Source organism: Alligator mississippiensis, chromosome 1 (assembly GCF_030867095.1).
Source record: "Alligator mississippiensis isolate rAllMis1 chromosome 1, rAllMis1, whole genome shotgun sequence".
Lineage (NCBI taxonomy): Eukaryota > Metazoa > Chordata > Crocodylia > Alligatoridae > Alligator > Alligator mississippiensis.
Genome location: NC_081824.1, coordinates 426,569,004 through 426,591,818, shown reverse-complemented (window position 1 = coordinate 426,591,818; position 22,815 = coordinate 426,569,004). Strand labels below are relative to the sequence as shown.

The following is a 22,815-nucleotide window of genomic DNA, read 5'->3' as shown; positions in this document are numbered from 1 at the left end:
TTGGAGAGAATGTCTGGGCAGACTGCTTCTGGCCCACAGGCCACATTTTGCCCACCCCTGCTCTAAGCCCTCAGCCAGAGGAGATTCAGCTTGCATCTCCACCATCCTACAGAATGCCCTAACCAGTGACTGAGGCAGAGCTGAACGGTGGTTTCCAAGTTTCTGCTCTAAGGAGTATTTCTATTTTATATCCAACAATTGTTAAATGTTTTTCTTAATGCATTTTACAATTCTAGGAGCAGGAACCAGAACCCATAGACGGAGGGAGAAAATATTGGGGGGGGGAGAGGGGGGGCACGCAGAGGTAGGTCTGTGGAGGGGAAGGAGCAGAGGGAGAAGGAAGGGGTGGGGGGTAGATTGAGGCCCCCATAGTGAGGAAGGCAGAGGCAGAGGCAGGGCAGGGGTAAATGGGCCCTGGGGCCGGGGCAAGTCTTGGGATGATCGAAGCCCTGGGAGGTTTGTGCAGGGGCGTTGAGGTGCTCCCGCCACTGTGTACATCCCAGGAGAGGTACGGGGGTGGACATGCCCCCCTAAGATGCGTGTGCGGGATGCAGGCAGGCTGCCACTACGCACTGGACTCTGCGCCCCTCTGCCATGAGAGCTGTGCAATGCCATGTTCCTGCTGTCCCTGGGCCGTGCCACATCCCCTGCCTGCCCGATGGTGGCAGGCACATGGTGTTGTGCAGCTCCCGCAGCAGCAGCAAAGGCAGTGGGGTGCAGAGCCCCAGTCTGCAGTGGAAGCCTGACTCCACCCCCCCCAACAAATCGGGGTGGCATGTGCCCTCTCATGCCTCCTCCAGGTTGCATGCAGCGGCAGGTACCCCCCCAGTGGATGAGACACTCCAATAGGAGGCTCCAATAGTCCCACAACCTGCCTCGGAGCCCCGTTCACCCCAGCCCCTCCCTCCTCTCACTTTCACAGGCTGAGACTTGCCTGACATGCTGGGCAGTAACACCGAGCTGCGAGTGTCTGAGTTTCTGCTCCTCCCCGCCCCTGCAGTCACCCAGAGCCTGCACTCAGGCTTCCCTGCAGCCCTACCTCCTGCCCCATGTTTGCATGGGCTAAGCTCCATCAGCCCCATCCTCCCACCACCTATGCCTCTGCCCCCAAAGGTGATTGCACTAACCACATTGCTAGAATGCTGGGAACCTCTTACTTGCTTTCCTGCTGGCTCTATGATTCCTGCATGCCTTTGTGCACAACAGCCCAGTTTCAACAGGAAGGGGATTATGTGCCTCAGACCAAACCACTCAATAGCCCAGAGGTTAGAGAAGCCCACACTGAGCTGAGGAGGACCTAGAATTCTTGATCTCCCACTTCCTGGTAAAGTTCTTTAACCACTAAGCTATTAAACATAAGATGAGCTCTGGCAATTGCCACTTCCCCCAGCATCTTAAAAAACAGTGAGCCCTTGTCACCTGGAGGCTTACCCACAGAAGAGAGTCCTGGCTCTGGATCCTGAGTGGGCAGAGATGCCTAACTGTGCATCCTCAGTCAGGTGCCTAAGGTCCAGAGAGTAGAACTGAGAGACATCTCCATGCTCACCATTTCCTATTGGCTCTCGAGGCAGCCCCCTGCTCAGCATTAGAGTTTTTGCTCGTTCCCTTTTCTGTGGGGTCTTACTCTTTACTCAGCGATTCACTTTTTAGAAGCACATAAATTTTCCCAACTTGTCAGGAAGCCTAGGCACTCTGGATCCTTGAATCATTCTAGTGGTGGCAGAAGCCCAATTTTTTGCCACTGCAATGCTTAAGTTGAATATACCTCAGTGCTTCTCTGAATTCCCAACTCCCAAATGCGATTACATATTGTTGCTGTTCTCCCAGAATTCTTAAAACACCGAGTGTCTGTGGCCTTTACTTGATCAACTTCAGACAACTTGAACCTTTTAGAATATCATTTACCCAGAACCCCCCCCAAGAAACTGTAGTCTGAACCTGAAAAAGTGATTGAACAGAAAACAAAGTAAACAGTCCCAAACAAGTAGTTCTCAAGGTAGAGAGAGGAAGCAGGTTTGACAGTTTACTTGCTTTCCTGGTTTCAAAAAGACATGTTATAGACCAAGGTGTAACTCTTAAATGACCACTGGAATGCACTACAATATTCTTTTATTTAGTTTACAGAAGAATCTATCAGTACAGGTTGCAGAAAGAAAATGTTTAGTGCTATTTACAATTTGTTTTAAAACTCTGCTCTATACAAATTTAATTCTGATCAGTATGAACAGTATTTTGTAGACCTACTGCATATAAAGCATGTTGTCAAAGCGATAACAATGGGTAAAATAACCTGATTACATTTGAATGATGTTGATCATTCGAAAAAACGATTACACAGAACATCCGTAAGGGCTGTGGACACTTATTAAGTACAGAACACAATGTCAACCTGTGACTCATTTTTTGAAGGCTAAAGCTATTTATATGGAATATTGTTCTATTATACTACACGCCAATCTATATTTAAGTCCTATAGTTATGTATTTTTTAAAGATTTTTATTAAATATATTCTACACATATTTGTAATTTCAGCCAGGAAGTTTTTAATTCCTCCCTAGTGAAAAAATATAAAATCTTTTATTTTTTTTGGTTTTTTTATTTTATTTTTTTTTACAGGTTTAGATGAAACTAGCTCATGCTTTAGTGCTGTGCAAATTTCTTTAGCATATCAACCTTTAAATTATTGATATGAAATAAAAGAACGGCATCCTTTTTAATTATGTATGCCTTTAGAAAATCAGCTTCTGATTTTAATACAACTGCAAGCACTAATACCAAATGCAGATTACATAAAGAAACAAAACTAGTACTATGGCAGAGGTTTCTTCTTTTTTTGTTGTTTTTTAAATTTTAATAATTCGTTTGAAGTCTCTACTGAGTAAGCATGACACTGAACACTAAAGTACAGATGAGTAAGAATGACTGAAAAACGTCAACTGCTGATATTCGAATACATAAAATTGATTAGTAAATGAGGTCTTCTAATATTTATGCACAATAATAAAAGCCTATGAACTACAGGAAATTACCCCTCCCATATTAAGGCTAGGAAATGCACTCTCTGCATTTGTTTGTGCTGTATGAACAAGCACTCAACTAACGCACAAGATAAGAGTGCACATAATGAAAAAAAATTAGTTTCAACAGCCCTCTACAGAGTGCTTTTAAATTCCAGGCACATAGTTTTTTTGTTTGTTGCAGTGAAAATATATATAGTTCAACTGGGTTTAGTTAGTATTTTGTGCCAGTTTGGCCACAAAGGTTGACTTAGGTAGAATCGACTTAAGCAGTTTTTCCTTTGATTTGGCCATTAATGAGCTTTTTAAAATTATGGATATCACTTTCCAGTGCTGTAATACATACTGTAAATTATTTCTACGTGTCTCAGATATTGTTCGAGATTGTTGAGGTGAAATATATTGTCAACCATTTTTAGTGCAAATTGCATCTAGAAAGCTTGATTGGTTAGTTCTGGTTAATGAAGATTTGTGTGGCAGAAAAACAATTCCTGTTGTGGAAAAGAACACATTACCTTTTCCGGAGACTGAATGCATCCAATAACTGATGTATTAAGATTATTCAAACAAAAACGTAGAAATTAAAAAATCATAATGAAAATGATCACAGATCTTTCTCCTTAAAAAAAAAAAACCCCAAAAAACCCCACAGGGACTAGAGGACAGTGTTCATATGTAATATTTCAGTTCCATGGATTTACAGACAGGATCTTCCTAAAGGTGTCTGAAGCAAAGTTGGGCCTCTTCTATTCCAGCAGCATGAAAGACAAAGACTATATTACATCACACTTAGCAAATAAAGCAAACAGGTTTTACAGGATCACGCAGCAATTGCTCTCTCCAGTTTTTTCACGGTTCCTCTGACCTGTGGAACAATGAAAAGATTTACTTGAAGGTCATTTTCCAGATTTTCAGATTTTTTGTGTGCACAAATTTTTACTCATTTTGTTTATGAATGAGACGAGAATTATTTATCACAATAGCAAACTGAAAGTACTGCTGGAATCTGTACATTTTAAGCTCTGGAGAAAAACAGAAATTGTATTCATAAAGAGTTTGGAAACAAGCCTTTGATCTTAGCTTGTTTAAAAACATTTGGTTTCTTTCTTGACAAGGACTATTAATAAATAATGAAGATATTTCTTCCTTCAAGCTATCCAAGAACAAAACATGACATATTTAACAGGCTCACATGTAGCTGAAAGTGTCACACACACATGCTGTATAGCCTACCTTGAGAGTTTGGCTCTGGCAGCGTCTCTCTAGCCACCAAATGCATCACTGTTGTCTTGCCAAAAGGAAGTTTTAATGCTACGTAAACAGAAGATAACGGTGTTAATAAATTAACTCTTTTAGCCAGTCCAACAAACACACACATGAAAATGCAACTTTAACTGGATTAGGACTTTTTTCAGAGATTCATGTGTTAAAATCCAAACTGCTCATCTGTCACACCTATATCGAGGTTAGATGCAACAGTTACACCAAGAATAAACACCACTGTTGTTTACATGTAATGAAGATAATATAGGGGCCTAATTCAGCTGTTTTTAAAAGTAAATGAAAAACAATGGGAATGTATGGTCAATTGGGACCTGGTTCAGCAAGGTGTGTGTAAGCACATGCTGGTATTAAAGGAAGAAAAGAGCAGCAGTGCACCAAGAGACCTGCTTGGCTAAATCATGGACTCAACAGTGAGTTGAAGCTTTAAAAAAAAGTATCATCTCACAAAAAGAAGAAACAAGGCTGCATTATTAAGAATGGATGTTTGAGTGCAGAATGAGCACACAGGGACAAAACCAGACAGGCAAGGGACATAAAAATATTTTAGAAATACCTTAGGTACAAAAGGAAGAGCAGGGAGAAATGAACCAACTAATTTTTATGTACAACAATTCAACCCCTTGGGCATTTTTCCTTTTTTTTTTGTGGCCAAAAACATTGAAAGTAAAACCTCATCTTATCACAATTATTTACACAATCCATTTTATTTATGGTCTGTCTTTACATTTAGAATCAATTCATTGAACACTAACATCAGGAGAAGGGAATGGGGGTACCTGAACAGTATGTATCTTTTCATCAATTAGTCCATTACAGATTCAAGAATCTGAAATTAAACTAAATCTAGTTGCTACTGGCCAGAAGCTTCAGGTCACCAGTTTAGCCAGATGAATGCAATTAAGATGATTTAAGACAATGAAAACACTTTCTTGAGATAAGCCTTTATATTTTCATCCTAGCAACAGTGCTGGGTTTTTTTGAGAATGCTATATGTTACCATTATAACACAGGTAGTTATTGTTATTGGCAGAAAAATTAGATACATTAAACCTATTTTGAAATGCTTCATAAAACTTGAAGGGGTTTAGGTTGTAGCCGTGTTGGTCTAAGGACATAGGCAGACAAGGTTCCTTGGGTGAATTTGATATCTTTTATTAGACCAACCCAAATAGTTGGAGAAAAGTTATTAAGCAAGCTTTTGGGTTCAAAAACCCTTCATCAGGCTAAGGAAGTGTCAGCAGTTGGTGTGTGCTCTTCCTGGATGGAATGAAAAGTAAACAAGCCAGGGGCTGGGCTGGGGAGTCAGTTGCCAGGCAGATTATAATGTATCAAAAATCCTTGCACTTTCCTGACAATAAGCTCTGTGATAAAGTAAAACTGATAACGGTTCATACTTTATGGCAGGGGTGTCAAACATGACTACAGAACAGTTCTTTCTACTCCAGGATACCAGAGGGCTACAGGAATTTGGGAGGCAGGATTAGGAGCAGGGCATTCCACAGAATCTGGGGTTCCTGGGCCTGGATGGCCCAGGAGAAGTCCCTCAATCCAGCCCAGAGTGAGTTGGAAACTCTTGTTCTAGGGGAAACTGCCTGTGCTGGCAAACTAGAGCCTCTCAATAGCTTTAAGTCTAAAAAGGAAAAGTATTTCACATATTGATATTGATTCTTTGATACAATTAATAACTGTGCAAAGATCATGTTAACAAGTCTGTAAATCCAGATGTAAAAGGGATTTTCTTCTTTGGGTGAATTAAGAAGTTATTACAGAAAGACCAAAATGTTATAAGCTAATCACATTAGGGAATTCTTACATAACATAAAAAAGACACGAGAAGACTATCCTCCAATAAGTGAGCAAAGGAGATTAATTATTTACAGTAATCAAGAAAAAGTATGCTAATATCTCAATTAATAGCTTGCATCCTTTTTGTACACATCCTTGTTAGCGATTTCTACCATTTCCTGGGTTTAAGGGTGTGGGTGAGAGATGCAAAAAACAGAAAAACAGGGCACGTTCACAAAATGCTTTCTCTGAGCATCTGAGTGGAAGAAGAGGAGAGCTTTCAAAACTGGATGCTCCTTAGCTGATTGTAACATTAGTTTCAGTTAACCTGAATTTGCTGTTGGAAGCTAAGTAACACTTTCCTCCCTCTCAACTTCCCATCTTTTCACGTACACAGTGGAAGCAACAGAAGATGATGGCCCTGGCACTGCTTGTGACAATGACACTGCAGACTTTGGAGACAAGCGTGTTTTCTATTATTCTCCCTTCCAGGTGCTACTTTTGCTATTACCTCTCTTATTCTTGCACAAAGCTTCAGAAGGCATGGTATGCTGGCAAAAAGGCTCAAGGCTAATTTTTAAATATATAAGGATATAGAATTTTTCCTGTTCAAATGTTTATCTTAAAAAACCTTTTCCTCCTATTAAAGAATTGTTTCAACTTTGGAAGCTGTCATCTTAAGTCCTGACTTCAGCCAGCATTCACACTAATCAAACTGAGTTCAGAAATAGACAATCATCACATAGTTTATCAAGAGGGACCAAAAATGATTTGATACCCAAACAAGAACAGCTTAGGGCAGCAGTCTGTAAACTTTTAAGGTTGCAGGTTGGGATGACCAGCTCAGGTTAGAGGCAGGCAGGCAGGCAGGCTTGATCAAATAGCTCTGTGGGTCAAATCCAACCTGCTGCTGTAGGTTACCAACCCCTAGCCTAGGCTACTACTCCCTCTCTCCAAGTGACAGGGAAGAAGGGGAAAATAAGCCTCAGAACTCCAGCCAAAACAAACAAACAAACAAATCACTAACCACTTGACACAAATGAAACTCTTCATAGGTGCTTTAATTAAAAGTCCCTAAGATCCCTGGATGAAAGACATAACAGAACTGCGAAGTACTGGGTAACAAGAAACTGCATACTGTACTTGGCATTAAAATACTGCTTTCTTTTTCAGTTATGAAATGTTTCCATGCTGCTTCTGGTAAGGTTGCATTAACCTTTCCTTTTAGGAACTTAGAATTTAACTCCATAATCTTACCCCATGAAGAAATTTATTAGAGTAATTCATCTGCATTGATGTAAATCCTGTTTTAAAAACAAATCTCTAAAACAATAAACACACAAAAAAAAAAAATCAGAAAAATGCTAACAAAAACATTCAATGTCCATGGGGTATAAGGTTGTGATTATTGCAAGTCATGAATGACAAGCAACATGACCCAAAATCCCCTATTCCCTGGTGTGTATATAAAAATCCATGAAGCTGTCTTAATGTAGCAGTTAAAAGGAAGCAGGCTGTTCTTTTTCAGTGAACTGTTTTGTCCTGATCTTGAATGCTATTCAGAGTATTGTGAAGTTATATTAACTCCCTTCACAGAGATCAGGATAAGTGGTCAAGAGCAACACCTATTGATGGCCAAACAAGGTTTTGGGTTTTTTTGTTTTGTTTTTGCCAGCTGCACTTGGCTTGCATTATATGCCAAAGCAGGGGTGGCCAACCTGTGGCATAAGTGCCAAGAGTGATACAAGCAGCTTGCGTGTGTGCCAACAGCATATCAGGGAAGAAGCAGGGAGCACAATGACAGATAAGGCAGGGAGCACTGAGCTAGCAACAGAAAGAAGACCAGCAGATCAGACAGGGAACAGAAAGAGCAGCAGATAGGGCAAGGGACAGGGATCAGAGGGGTTCTTGGGGGAAGAGTGCGAGGCTTATTTGTGGCAAGCCTGCAAAAAGGTTGGCTTCCACTATTCTAAAGCAAGACATTCAGAGGAACAATTTCACTGGGAGAGATGATCCAAAATTGAGGCTAGAAGCAGCAATGAACATAAACAGTATTTTCACTAACTTTAAGAATACACCAGTATCTGACAAAAAATAGGCTGCAGCCTACAGAAGCTTACACTCTCTCTTAACAAGTCAGTCTCTAATGTTCCACCCTGCCTGCCTACCACACTGCTTCTTACTGTGTTCAAGAACAGGACATGAAACTGTTCAGTTAGGCCAGGAACAGACATTGCACATAAACCAGTTTAAGTGATCAGAAACTGGTTTAAACCTGTAACAGAACACAAATTCAGTGCACATAAACCAGTTTTAAAATGGCTGAAACTGGCTTAAGATAAATCTGGTTGAATGTAGTATTAGGCTTAACTGATTTGGGTCAAACTGGTTTATGGAACTTGTCCCAGACCCTGGTTTAAGTTAAATCAGAGTCCTCCATCATCCCAGCATGCTCTGCAGCCCTGGACTGGGCTGTCTGCTCCAGGGAGCAGGGATGGCTCCACCCCTCTCTTCCCTAGCTGGAGCACTATCACTGCTCCAGCTGGCTGAGTTAGAGGCTGCAGGCACAGTAACATTTCCCTGACTTTCCCCAGCCCCCCCCCCCCGACGCTCAAGCAGGGATCCTTCCCTTCCACAGCATAGACCCCAGAGGCACGGACCCTAGCCTGCATCTGGTCAGTCACGCCACCACATGCTAGCTAATGCTGAGAGGGTGTGTGCGTGTGTATAGCCATCTCCAATGTCACTGAGGCAAAGGCAGACAGAACCGTCTGCTTAGGGCTTTTTGGAGCTAATCAACAGGCTAGCTGATAACGTCCCTCCATTCCCTTCCTTAAGAGGAACTTGAACTAATGAGAGGCTTTTGTTTTCTTGATGGGCTGTGATAAGCTTTGTTATCAGCACCCTGCTGGCTCCCTTGCCTGTCAGGTTTGCTGCAGACAGTACGAAGAAGCAGTGAGAAGAAGACTGAAAAACTCAGTATCATCAACAGATGCATGCAGTGCACGCAAGCAGTCATCCCTCCCCCACCTCCCTCTTGCCTCAAAGTGCTAGCCGGAGGCCAGCGTTTGGCAAAACTCCCTACACCCTTTGACCAGCAAGCTGGGAAAAGCCTAGAACGGTACAGGCAGGGTGAAAGTGTAAACCCCTCCTGAAGCAGAGCTTCCTGCTGGGGCCTGCCCACACCCCCCCCCCACCTCAGCACTGTGGGAGGGAAGGGAGGGCTGCTCTAGTGCCCCCCAGCTTCTAGCCTGAGTCACTGAAGGCATGTGCCTGCATTTCCTCATGTAAAAGTGAATGTCTACCCACTTGCAAATCTGTTCAAGCTCTGCCAGTTAGACTAACCTGCAAAGATTGAATCAATTCAGGCTCAGGCTTTTGGAATGTCTGTCCCTAGCCTTAGTGCTAAGTAAGGCAGACAAACTGGAGGTGAAAATTCCATAGTTAAATGACAGTATTAAGTAGCATGCATTCAAGTTCTCCATGCCTACCCAGAATATAAAGCAGTACTAGAAAACGGAACCATATGGCAGATAAATGCATCCTAAAGGGGATCAGCAGCCCAGGCAGATATGGTTGAAAGCTGTTATCTAATGGTTGTATAGTACCTATTTGAATTAAATCAATAACTCCAGTTCAGTTCTTAATGGAGAGGTATCCATATTAGAATGGGCACACAAGAATAGCTGATTAACATCAGCAGCACAGAGAGCATTGATTCGTTTTTCCAAAGCCTTTATGTTGTGATCATCCTTGGTGCTAGAGGATGCTAGCTTAAGGGTGCTAAAGACTAAGTTTTAACCAACATTACAGTAGAAAGTGAAATTAAAAAAAAGAAAAAAGAGAAGGATAAAACACATAGGAATTAAGTAATTCCAGGTTTACCTTCACTAGAAAATGGTTGCACTAAGGATGGTTTTCATTATAGTTCTCCCTTCTGTGTACATTCTTAATTGCACACAGCATTAAGAGAAGAAACCTATACACACATGCACAATATATTCCAATTAAATATTTCCCTTAAATTAACCTATCAAACTGAAAATAAATTGTATTTGACATTTATATAGCAGCCATGATATATAAAAGTATTTTTAATTATAATACATTTGTACATTACCTCAAACAATAGGTCTGTAAAAATATAACTGCAAAAAGCCACATGCCACAAGGGGGCACAGTTGAACTGCATTTCTTTACCATGCAAAGAGAAACCATTAACTTTTGTTCTCACATAACTATGCAATTATATTTTTGGGACAAAGCCGGATGGCAAGAATGCTGCTTCTTATTCCAATTCATAGGGTGCATTTTTTCATTACATTACAATCCAGACTGCTGTTTAATCAATTATCAATCTTCAGCCAATACAGAGATTTCTGAAATAGTTTTACAACATAAATATGAAGTATGAAAATGGAATAAAATCCTCTCTCCCTAATTAAAAATAATAATAAATAAAGATGACATTACTATTTGTTATTAGTACATAAAAGATTAATTCACAAGGTGATACTTTCCAAAGTCTGAACACTGGAGAAGGGACAGTAACACATGGCATGCTATGTTATAACAAAATTATTCAGAAAACCATACTGTGACCTTGAATTCTAATTCTAGATTGGGTTTTACTAACATGGGACTTACTGCATTTCAAATGTATATTTGCTTTGCCTAAGAAAGGTCCATTACTTAAGTTATTTTATTACCTCCTAGTGTCACGTTGCCATGAAGAAACCGTCCTTGATAAATAAGCCGCAGAATATTTGGACTGCTGACCTGTTCTTCTTCCCAATCTGAAAGAGAGACAAGGGAACTCTGAAGGATACATTTCATTACATACATCTTTTGTTTATTTTCCTATAACCCAGGATAGAGAGGAAAAACTCACTCTGGGCTAAAGATACAAGCTTGAGAAGGAGATTTGAAGCTACAACACTCAAATGTTTTTCTGTATTTACCATGTGACCCTAGATAGTCTACTACTATTAAAAGCATAAATACTAGTATATTTCACAGATCATTTATGAATTTTGATTAATACTTAAAGGTCCTCCACAAAAAAATAAGTGACATAGAAAGTGCTTGTTTTCTTTCAGACTTGGAATCCATTTGACTTCCTTTAATTTCTTCCTCTTTAAGAAGATTCTCCAGCTACTCTACCTATCCCCCGCATTCAACCAGATGAATTCTGCCTTAGTCTAGTAATGAAAAGCAGCCATTTACACAATAGCAACACTGCTGCTTGCTGGTTTAGAATAGCATTAAGTCAGAAGTGTGCTCTTCTCATCCAACACTACCAAGCATCCCACAAAACTAGATTTAGCTAGCTAAATGTCCAGAGGATTAAACAAACTAAGAACCCTGAAATTCATAGTAAAACTGAATGGTTAGGAACTGACCTCATACAAGGTCACAGAATGTACCTATTGATACAGTTTAAGAAATTTCTGACACCACAGTATCAGCACATGGTTGATGGATAGCAAATAATTTTCTACAATAAAAATGCATCTTTTCATAAAATATTTATGCTTCAGTAGGTTTACATTGACAAACACATCATTTATCATTGCCTTTTGAAATTCCTGCTGTAACTTTTAAAGCCATTACATGAATCTACATTAAGCTTTAAGGGTAAATACTGTAAGTCATTAACATAATTAATTTAAATCTGGTCTTTGGAAATCTAAATAGTTCTTAGCTGACCAGGTAATTTTATATCACCTGTTCACAAATCTGCTTCTATTCTGCTCCATCTACTTCCTTCCTTTCCTTTTTTGTGTCCTTGTAACAAAGTATTATCAGAGTTGGTACCTCTTTGTTGGAATATGACAGGGCCATGCTGTGAGCACTTCTGCTATGGCCTCAAACTTTCAACCTCTGGGCTGGTCAACCGTGCACCTTAGCACCTAACCCCCACTCCATCTACTGTAGTATTTATATATCAAACAAAGCATTCAAAAAAGGATAAAAACACAGACCAAAACCTAATATGTTTGTCTAGAATACACAACTGACATCCAGAGAATAGGAACAGGCATCCAAAGGGAGAGAAACTGAAACAGGAAGGAGTATTAAAAAAAATACTGTGAAAAGTATATGAAAAGACTTCTGGGAGAAAAAACAGCAGGAAGAGAAGAGTGAAAAAGGACTATTAAAATCAATGTCAGTTCAGATTTAATGCACCACGAAAAATGACATGCTTAGAAGGCTGTCCAGTACTACATGGTGTCAGGAGTGACATCAGAATAGAAGATTGACTAGGAAGTGTATAGAAGTGGTAATATTTACCAGCTGCCTTAGAAAGTTTAAGTCACAGTATAAGGTAGTTCTAGTTGTCTGATTCTATCTGAAATTTGGAATATTTTCCATCTATTGCCTGTTTTAATTGTAGCACAGGTTCAGTGAAGGCACCATCATTGGTATGCTGTACATAGGGTATATACAAGGGTTGCAATTACCAAAGTCATTAGTATCAACTCTTGATCTGCTTTTTTGTGGAAGGAGGGATTGAATCCTTTCTCCATAATTCTGACTTTAAGACTACCAAATTGAGCCAGCTGCAGAGCTAGAATGATGCAACAAAACAGCCAGAAGATAGAAAGATAACTTTGGTACAGTAATCCCTATTAGCTAACCTACCATGTCCTCCATCTATTTAATCTTTGCTCTAGAATTCTTTTCCCATTAACAGTAAGCTTCAGATTTTAAAATGCCTGCAATGGAAGGAGAAAAAAAAAAAAGTCTCCTATGAGAAAAAAACCTATGAGAAAGAGTGCAGTTGGAAAAAAAAAAAAAAACGAACAACAACTATCAGATGATCACCATAAGAAAATTCAGTTCTTCCAGCAATGCTGGAGAGATGGGGTTTAAGTATGCTCTCCACTCCACCCCCTAGTCACATTATATGAGATGGCAGTGCTTTCAAGTAGCTCATGCAGGTAAATATATCCTATCTAGACAGGTTTCCTATCTTTAGACCCTTTTTAAAAATCATTTACTTTTAAATAATGTTGCATTCATGAAAGCCAGAGAGGGAGTGTGATTAAGGTATTAAGCTGGTTTATAAGAGACCCAGGTTCAGGTACCTACTCGACCAGATTCAGAGCAGTAACTCAAAACTGGGTCTGCATCATCTCAGCCCATCATTCACTCCAACAACAAAACCTAATATCCCTCTGCTCCCCCAACCTCTCAGTCTAGTTCAATATGAAATTGAGAATCCACTGAATTCTCATATTTTGGGGGAAATAGGGAAAACTATTTCCTACCCAGTTCTATTCATTTATCTAAACTACGTGGTGGGGATATGACATTGTCCGTTTTAGTGGCTGGCGATATACTAATCTCTGATTCAGTGATGTAAAACTAGAGTATCTCCAATGTCAGTGAAGTTACTGGTTATCGTATTTTGAAAGTGGTATAGATATAGTCTATAAAGGTGCATATCACAAGCTTTCACAAACCTAAATTAATTTTGTCAGATGTTGTGAAAGGACAGCATAGAGCAGAGTATGAAGTGGAGTAAGTGATCACTGATGATTAAAATACAATAGGTGGGAGAGCAGGAGGGAAGGGAATCGGGAGGTGGAGAGGAGTCATCCTGCAAGAGGCATTATAAGCAAACAACACATAGGAACAAAAGGGGCAACAAAAGCTAATCCAGGTAATGGGAAAAGAATCTCTCTTTAAACCATACCTATCATTTGTAGATTGTAGGTTGATTTCTTGTTCTGCAATATCCTGTTCAAACTGTTTTTAAAAAATGTTTTCTGCCTTAGAACAGCAATCCCGAGGTTAGCCATGAAGTGTCCAAGGAGGTTGAGTGTGTTCTGCCACAGGTTTGTGTGTCTTTCTGCAGTTGATGCCGTATCAGTGGCAGACCATATTTGTATACATCTTAGAGAGTCTATTCAGGCAGTGCTGAGAGAGTCAGCTGACTTCATGGTATCATCGTCTCCCTGATTCCTGCTAATCTTTTTCCACTCCACAGGTGTCAATGACCTCCTGTACCTTTTAACTATCTTGATAGTCCACTATTCAAAACTACCTATTCTTCTGGGTCAGTTAGCCATTTCTGGTAATCTCTCTCTCCTATTTCACAGCCCTAAAGACGGACTATAACAAAAAAACTTAACCGACACGTGGCAATATTAACTCAGGTGTAGACGTGATTGACAGTGAAGTACTGGATACACTGTCAAGATGCTCAAGAAGGCTAAATTTTTGTTTCTGAATCTGAATAAGAGATATACATTCAACTATAACAGGGATGGCTCAAACTCTGCCCCCTGGGCCAGATCTGCTCTGCAGTGCCATGGCTCCCCACAGGTCCAGAAAATCGGTGGCAAGACACTGCTTCTCTGCTGCCAAATTCCAGACCCATTGGAAGCCCTGGGCCCTGTATTCTGGATTGGCACCTAATTCCGGTGTGCAGGGCTGGTTGGGGATGGCACCAGGACCCAATCCCGGCACACAGGGGGGCAGGAGAGGGCAGCATTGGGTCCCCAAGGCCCAATCCCCATGAGCAGGGCAGAGAAGAGGCAGTGCGAAGCCCTAGGGCCCCACCTGGCCCAGATAGTTCAGTGGTATGGGGTCTATAATGATTACAGGAGTAACAACACAATATCTTTTGACTATTTTATGCCTAGTGTATTTTTTTTTCTTAAACTTTATATATGCTCTAGCAAATTAGTGCACACTTGCTCTTAACCTGAATAATATGGTGCTAGCCCCCTAGCACATTAGTAAAGCTTCTAGTTTCTTAAAGTGGAGAAAAATGTGCATTGTGTTTTATGTGATGTGCCACACCCTCTGCACTCCCCTTTTCAAAATCCTGGATCCAACCATGTACCCACCCTCAACAACACACTGCAGGGCAGTTCAATTCTACTGCGAATAAAGGCCAGCTTTAAGTGACTCCTTTAACAAAGACAGGAGTTTTCAAATTGTGAAGTGAGAGATTAATTGCTACTTTTAAGCCTTCCCAAGCAATGAGCATCTGTAAAGAATTTCAGATTTGCTGCAATTTTAAAAGAATTTCATTTTCTACCTCTAAGAACTAACCTAATACAGACCAAGTGACTGAAAGATGAAGGGAGGTGATCACAATTACAGCAACAAATGTAGGCACCGTACTTCTCCTTAACACACAAATATGGCCAGCAGGAGCCTTTTGTTTTCATCAAATTTTACACACCCATCCACCCACTCACCAATCTGTAATCATGTTCAGGCTAAAAGCAATTTCCCTGGTACATGTTGTATACTATCATCATGTGTTAACTTTTTGGCAATTTTTCCAAAGCTCCACAGAATTGCTTTTTTTTTCCTTTTAGAAAATGCAATTTTTTTGTTACGAGTAAAATTCACTAATCCCAGTTTTAATTATGGTTTCACACATCTGAAATAAGAGTTTCATCAAATAGAATATTATTTAGATGCACTGACATGAGATAAAAGTAAAACAATCAACATTTCTGAGCCTATATTATATATCATTCTTTGTACACCAATAGTTAGGTAGGATGTTGACTTGAAACTGCAATGTACTATGCCCAGGAGTATATTTAAAAGAACAAAAAAAGTCTCACCATTACTAATTCAGAGAAATGCACACAACTGCCCCATCCCAGCCAAGTCAGTCTGATCCTATCAACAGTGTTCTATGGCGGGGACGAGATGGGACGGGACGGGATAGGACAGGACAGTGCATTACCAAGTCTTCAAAAACCTAAAGGGCAATTACAGAGAGGGTGGAGATGGGCTTTTCTTTGTGACCATAGGGGACAGGACTAGGAGCAATGGCTTCCAAGCTACAGCAGAGGAAATTTAGGCTAGAGATTAGGAGAAACTTTCTGACTATGGGGGTGGTCAAGGATTGGAAAAGGCTACCTAGAGAACCTGTGGAATCTCTATCCTTGGAAATGATCAAAAGAAGGTTAGACACTTGGCTGAGATGGTTCAGTCATGGATGAGTCTGTCTTGACCAGGGGGCTAGGCTAGATGATCTCATGGAGGTCCCTTTCAGTCTTACCTTCCTATGATCTTACAAGCACATTACAATAAGGCATAGCAGATATCAAAGTGCTATACCACACAATCTGTTCAACTAGATCAACTGTACTAAACAAGCACCTCTCTCAATACCTAATGCTTCAAAAGACCACAATCCACTGTCTTTATATACACTGTGCCAAACAGGTAATGTGATATCAGAGCCTAAAAGAATTCTTTCTGACCTTCAAAAGAGACCACTTTAAGGCCCCCAAGTTAGGTTATTGATGCTTAGTTCTTTAGCAAAGAAACAGATGTTACTTGTATTTCTATACACTAGCATTCCAGTAATATCATGGTAGTCCAACTAGAGGCCCCTGGGCCAACGGATTAAGTTGAAGTCCCCAAGGCTCCTGCCTGGCTGCCACTCCCCCATCATTCTGGCTGAAACAGAGGCTTCCTTCCCTGGATGCCACTTCCTGCCTCTGCTTCAAGAGGGCAGTGCAGTGTGGTGAGTGGCATAGGGAGTGTGCTCAGGGTGGGCACACCTTGTGCAGCAATGGGGTCATGACCACAAAGGCACATTTTTGAGTGTGTGGTGGGGAGGGAGAAATCATGCTTGCATGCTCCCAGGGATGGGAGAGTAGAAATTGAACTTGTGTATCCACATGGTGCAGCAGTGGAGGGGGATTATACCCACATGGACACATGGTGCGATGAGATAGGCTGGGGTGGAGTATCTGTGTAGAACGGTAGTCTGCGACTCAACTGGCGTGGCATGCATGACACATGGTGCCCACTGGTGTGGCCTCTGGGAAGTTGGACAGCTTGCAGTGTATTTGAAAGCAATGGCATGGAACATCTGGCCCCATAGGCTAGATCCTGCCTGTGGAGCTGCTATATCTGGCTTACCAGGTTACTGGTGGGACACTGGAAGTTAGGGAGACCCCCCCTCACAGCCACCAGAATCACCCTCACTCCTACTTGCTGCCATAGTGGCCACAGCAGCTATTTCTATGCCTTGGACTGGATCCAGCCCATGAAGAGTCCCACAGTCTAGATCTGGCCCAGGGCCCCAGGTGACCAAGTCTGACATCCATGTTAAAGTACTGAAGTAACACCAAGGGTTTCCTCCAGCAGAGAATATATTTTCATTAGTCATAGTCAATGTAGTTTTCTCAATTCTGGCTAGCCTCCCAACAGATTATGAGGAAGGGAGGAAAGTTCTTGATTAATTTTTGTTAAACAACTGACACACAGGATCTCTCAATTTAGAATACCATTATGCAGAACAGAGATACTATTCAATAATTTGAAATTATACTCATTTTTCCTTCACATCCTCTAATGTTTCTTATAAGTTGCTTGCCCTTCTCTAAACATTACTATTGTAACAGGTCCTTTCCAAGATAATGTAATAAAAAATAAGATGATACTTGTGGTTTAACTGGCCTTGTTTTTCTTTACCGATCGTTAGACAAAAGCTTTTGTATCTAACGCTTCATGATCAATTTCCAGTTACTATATCTGTTCCAAGAAAACAAATATGAAAGGAATGTTTGCGAAAGGGCAATGAAAACAAGGGTTGAAAAAAGGAAGAGAGAAATATCAGAATTAAAGTATCTTTAATATGCACACACAAAAAACCAGACAGATACACATACACAGACAAAAAACATTCAACTTAAATACTGAGACCAATAATTAACATTTCAGTCAGAAAAACAAGAGTGAGGCTGCTAACTAAGCAGTCTGAGCTCTGAAGAGCACAAAATAAACTACTCACCCATTGGCCAGTTGTCATATACATGCTTTGCGATATCTGCAGCTGAGTCGTTTGGTGAAAACAAGAACTCTTTCGTTTTCCCACTTACCAAAATGAGGCGCAAATTTATCTGTAAAGAAAAAGACAACATTAGGAAGGAAGCACCACACAAATAAACTATTTAATTATACAAGTATAACAACTTTATATTTCTTCACTGATTTAGCGTCAGTCATAAGTGTGGTCTAAAGGGGGGGGGGGGGGGGAGCCAAGCAAGCACAATGTTTTAATACAGTAGTAAAATGCACAAAAAATGTTAGACAGGAGGGAGATATCATAGATGAATCAATCCAATAACAGTTAAATTAACAAAAATATTTAAAGGTTCTTAAAATGTGACCATTAAAATGCAGAGATAAAAAACTGTATTTAACAAACAGAAAGTATCACAAGAACAAATAAGTTCAGCAAGAAATCATATCACTTAATACTCATCTTCTCTAGTCCGTTACTTTTTTTTTTTGTAGATAAGGAAGACAAGTCAGTCAACAATTTCTTAATGTGGGCAACTTAAACTGAAATCCTGCTTCTAAAAATTCAACTTTAGCTCTTCTTCTAAGGCTCCTCTCCTCACACTTGTATCTGGGGACCTGGACTATGGGTTTTACCACAGGGATTTAATACAAAATCAAAAGAGCCTCCTGCCTGGTGTCTTATGCATCTTGGGACTCTGAATCCTTTAAATCTTCCCAACTCACAGATTCACTTTTCTCCCAAGGAGAATAACTAATTCTTCTTCTTTTGTATGGCTGACTTGGAGCAATAATTATAAGTCCAGTTTAAGATTAGTTAACCAGTCTAATGGTCTTGAGGAAAGGGAATGTAGTTCTGCAAATGTCACCATCAAATTTGTATAGAGGGCAGTGTTGTTATGTGGTCCATAGTTCGATCAGGATTGCCACAGTCACATTTTGCAGACCTTCTAATACACCATTTGTGCATCAAGTGACTGCAGCAGCCATGCCTGGTTCGGAACAGATTTTGAACCTTTCGTGTTTCTCACAGAAGGTCAAAACCAGGAGGCTTTATTGCTGGGTCGGAAATTAGATGTTTATTCCAAATGGTGGTTTCATTCTATGGTTTCCTGTTGCACTGTCATGTCCTATGAGGGCCCATACACTTTAATAACTAATTATTACACTACCTTAGAATCTTAGTGACACCATAATTCTGCCTTATCTCTTTTATCCAGATTCTGAAGTCATGCAATACCACATAGAGCAACTTATTCAGATATTATCCCTGCCCATTCAGTTCAAGCATTACTGCATCCAACACTAGAATATTTTACATGTTGTTTTCATTAAAGCCTGTTTTCTATTCTCAAACAAAATTTTTTATAACATTTCTGTTCAAGTCAGTCATGCTCCAGCACTATTATTTACAATCAAAAGTGACTATATGCTTCATGCCTACTGATTTCTATGGAAGTCAGCAACCTAAATATCTATATACACATTTGTTCTAGGAGTTTCAGTCCTATTGATTTTCAATGTAGACATAATTTTGTTGGTGACCATAAGCGTGTTGCTCGCAAGCACTTTTTGCTACCCACCCAATCCAGAAATGAGGCCTGGAAGTCACACTGAAGGCCTACTCCTCCCCTGGCATTGCCCTCAAGATCCACCTTAGCACAGTCAGGAGTATAGAAGCAGTGTAGATACTTATGTCACTTTGCAAGTAGGATTCAGGTGCCAGCTACATTAGAGGCCAATTTTGTATAAATTCAGGGAAAAGGTTACTGTAATCCACTATAAAAATGCTTCAAGAAAAGCTACCAAAAGAGGGGGCGGGGTGGGTGGGTGGGGTGGGTGTGTGCGTGTAAAATGTTTTGATTTTTGTCTCAATGAGTATCACTGAATGAGCAGAAGCTTAAATTCAGGAAAGCGTTTTTGTTTTTTTTTAATGTGGAAATTAAACACAAGTAGTTGACTATCATGTCCAAGTTGTTAGCACATCCCTGCAAACCAAGATTGCAGATCAAGTCAATAGGACTGACATTTTCCTACTGCCAAATGTACTGCATGCTTCCTAAAATATATTGAGGACAACTCCCCTGTTCCTCAGCAGCTCTCTACATATGTTGTTCCTATCTGCTTAAGCACCATATGAATTTAAGTCCTTCATGGTTGCACACACAGGTGTGGCAGATGTACAACTATTAGGAATATAGTTACTCCATCACTTGCTACCTCACAGCCCAAGATCCATGAAGCAATAATTTGAGTATCATGTGTAACAATAAAAAGTGATGCTCTGCTGGATTCTAACCCATGTCTTCAATGGTTAAAGACTCCCTTGTTATGCTGAAAATGGGAGCTCAAGGACAGGTTATAGCTGAAAGCTCTAAGACCTGGGGTGGGCTTCACCTTTCCCCCAAAGGTGTGTTCTCTTCTAGGCTGGCGGATCTCCTCCGACAGGCTTTAAAACTAGGCTCGTTGGGGGATGGGGAAGATGAGGGCGGAGGAAGCCTTGAACCAAAAAACCAAGAGATACCCAAGAGAACAGCCCAGCCTGGAGCAAACGACGAGCAGAATGAATACCCAGGTAAGCAACTGGGGCCCGGGTAGTACTGAGATTAGGGGGCCAGTGCACACATCTTCAGGAGGCCTCAAATGCCTCTACATAAACGCTCATAGTATGGGGAACAAGCAGGAGGAACCTGCCTCCTGCTAGCTGACACCAAGCCAGACATAGTGGGGTTCACAGAAACATGGTGGAACCCAACACATGACTGGGCGGTGAATATCAAGGGCTATAGGCTGTACAGGAGGGACAAGACAGGGAGGAAAGGTGGGGGAGTGGCGCTCTACATCAAGGAGGAATACACATCCTCATCTAGTAGCACAAGGTCAGGTGAGGGGCACACTGAAGTGCTCTGGGTTAGAATACAAGGGAGTCGAGGGGAAAGGGACTTAACGGTGGGGGTCTACTACAGGCCACCCAACCAAGGGGAAGAGCTAGACCGGGAATTTTTAAGTCAGCTCACGGAGGTAGTTAGGTCAAAAAAGACATGGTCATCATGGGGGACCTGAACTTTCCAGACATCTGCTGGGAAGAGCAGTCAGCCAGGTCTGACCGTTCACGTAGGTTCCTAGCTGAGATACAGGACCTCCATCTAGCTCAGGAGGTGCACAGCCCCACCAGGGGAGATGCCTTGTTGGATCTGGTGCTGGCCACAGGCGACAACCTCGTGAGGGGGCTGCGGGTACTTGACCACCTGGGCGACAGCAATCATTGCCTGCTGTAATTCACCATCCAGTGCAAGGTGGCAAAAGCCTGCAGTAAGGCAGCAGCCCTGGACTTCAGGAGGGTGGATTTCAATGAGGTAAGAAGAACAGTTGGGGAAGTACTGAGGTCCCGGAGGGGAGGGGAGACAGGTGTCCAAGAGGAGTGGTTGTTCCTTAAGGAGACAATCCTCCATGCCCAAAGGGAGGTAATCCCAACCATGATCAAAGGGGGCAAGAGGGCGCAAAAGCCCCCATGGCTCACCAAAAGCACACGGGAACGTCTCCTAGCTAAAGGGGAGGCGTACACCCAATGGAAGGGAGGGGCCACCACCAGGGAGGACTTATACCTCAGTTGCTTGGGGCTGCAGGGGGGCGGTCAGGAAGGCCAAGGCAGAGATGGAACTGGGACTAGCTACCTGGATCAAGGACAACAAGAAGTCCTTTTTTAAATACATAGGGGGCAAAAAGAAGGTACTGGGTAACGTGAGGCGTCTGCAAGATACGCTAGGAAATCTGGTTGTTGCACCAGATGACAAGGCTAACCTATTTAACTATTTCTTTGCCTCCATTTTCCTGAGCAGGGACCAGATCAGCCCATCCGCCGAGACCCCCTCAGACCCCGGGGGAGGCGCACACAGGCCTAGGGTCAATGAGGATCTAGTTGGGGAACTTCGAGGGACTGGATGTACTTAAATCAGCTGGTCCCGACGACCTGCACCCCAGAGTGCTGAGGGAATTAGCAGAAGTCATTGCGGGACCCCTGGCATGGCTTTCTGAGTGCTCGTGGTGCTCTGGTGTGGTGCCAGAGGACTGGAAAAGGGCCAATGTGGTTCCTATTTTCAAAAAAGGGAGGAAGGAGGACCCGGGGAAGTATAGGCCAGTTAGTCTTACCTTGATCCTGGGTAAGCTTTTTGAGAGAATTATCCTGGTGCATGTCCACGAGGGGCCAGCAGGGGAGGCTGTGCTTAGGGGCAACCAGCATGGGCTCATTAGAGGCATGTCCTGTCACACCAACCTGGTAGCCTTCTATGACCAGGTCACAAAAGCCTTAGACGCAGGGGTAGCAGTGGACGTAGTCTTTCTGGACTTCAGGAAGGCCTTCGACACTGTCTCTCACCCCATTCTCATTAAAAAACTAGGGGACTGTGGCGTCGACACCTACACAGTCAAATGGGTCACTAACTGGCTGGACGGCCGCACCCAGAGAGTGGTGGTGGATGGGTCATTTTCGACCTGGAGGGATGTGGGCAGTGGGGTCCCCCAGGGCTCAGTCCTCAGACCTGCGCTGTTCAACATCTTTATCAGTGACTTGGACGAGGGGGTAAAAAGCACCCTATTCAAATTTGCTTATGACACTAAGATGTGGGGGGATGTGTGCACTCTACAAGGGAGGAATAGGCTGCAATTAGACCTAGACAAGTTACATGGGTGGGCAGATGAGAACAGGGTGGGTTTCAACACTGACAAGTGCAAGGTGCTGCACCTGGGGAGGAAGAACCAGCAGCATACCTACAGGCTGGGAACTCCCTTCTTGTCAGTGCAGAGGCAGAAAAGGATCTTGGAGTCATTATTGATGCCAAAATGAACACGGGCCGACAGTGTGGGGACGTGGTCAGGAAGGCCAACCACACCTTGTCATGCACCCACAGATGCACTTCAAGTAGGTCCAAGGAG

At 41.9% G+C, this 22,815-nt stretch overlaps 1 protein-coding gene across 1 annotated transcript in view; it reads right to left on the bottom strand.

Moving 5' to 3' along the window:
• Nucleotides 1-2,092: 2,092 nt before the first annotated feature.
• The window catches only part of UBL3 (ubiquitin like 3), an 84,032-nt gene continuing 63,309 nt past the window's right edge, over nt 2,093-22,815 (bottom strand). Inside the window, exons 2-5 of the mRNA XM_014595944.3 lie at nt 17,873-17,981; nt 10,797-10,883; nt 4,252-4,329; nt 2,093-3,883 (exon numbers count right to left, since the gene is read on the bottom strand). Of these exons, the coding sequence (XP_014451430.1) occupies nt 3,831-3,883; nt 4,252-4,329; nt 10,797-10,883; nt 17,873-17,981 (327 nt within the window). The 3' untranslated portion in view covers nt 2,093-3,830. The remainder of the gene's footprint in view (nt 3,884-4,251; nt 4,330-10,796; nt 10,884-17,872; nt 17,982-22,815) is intronic.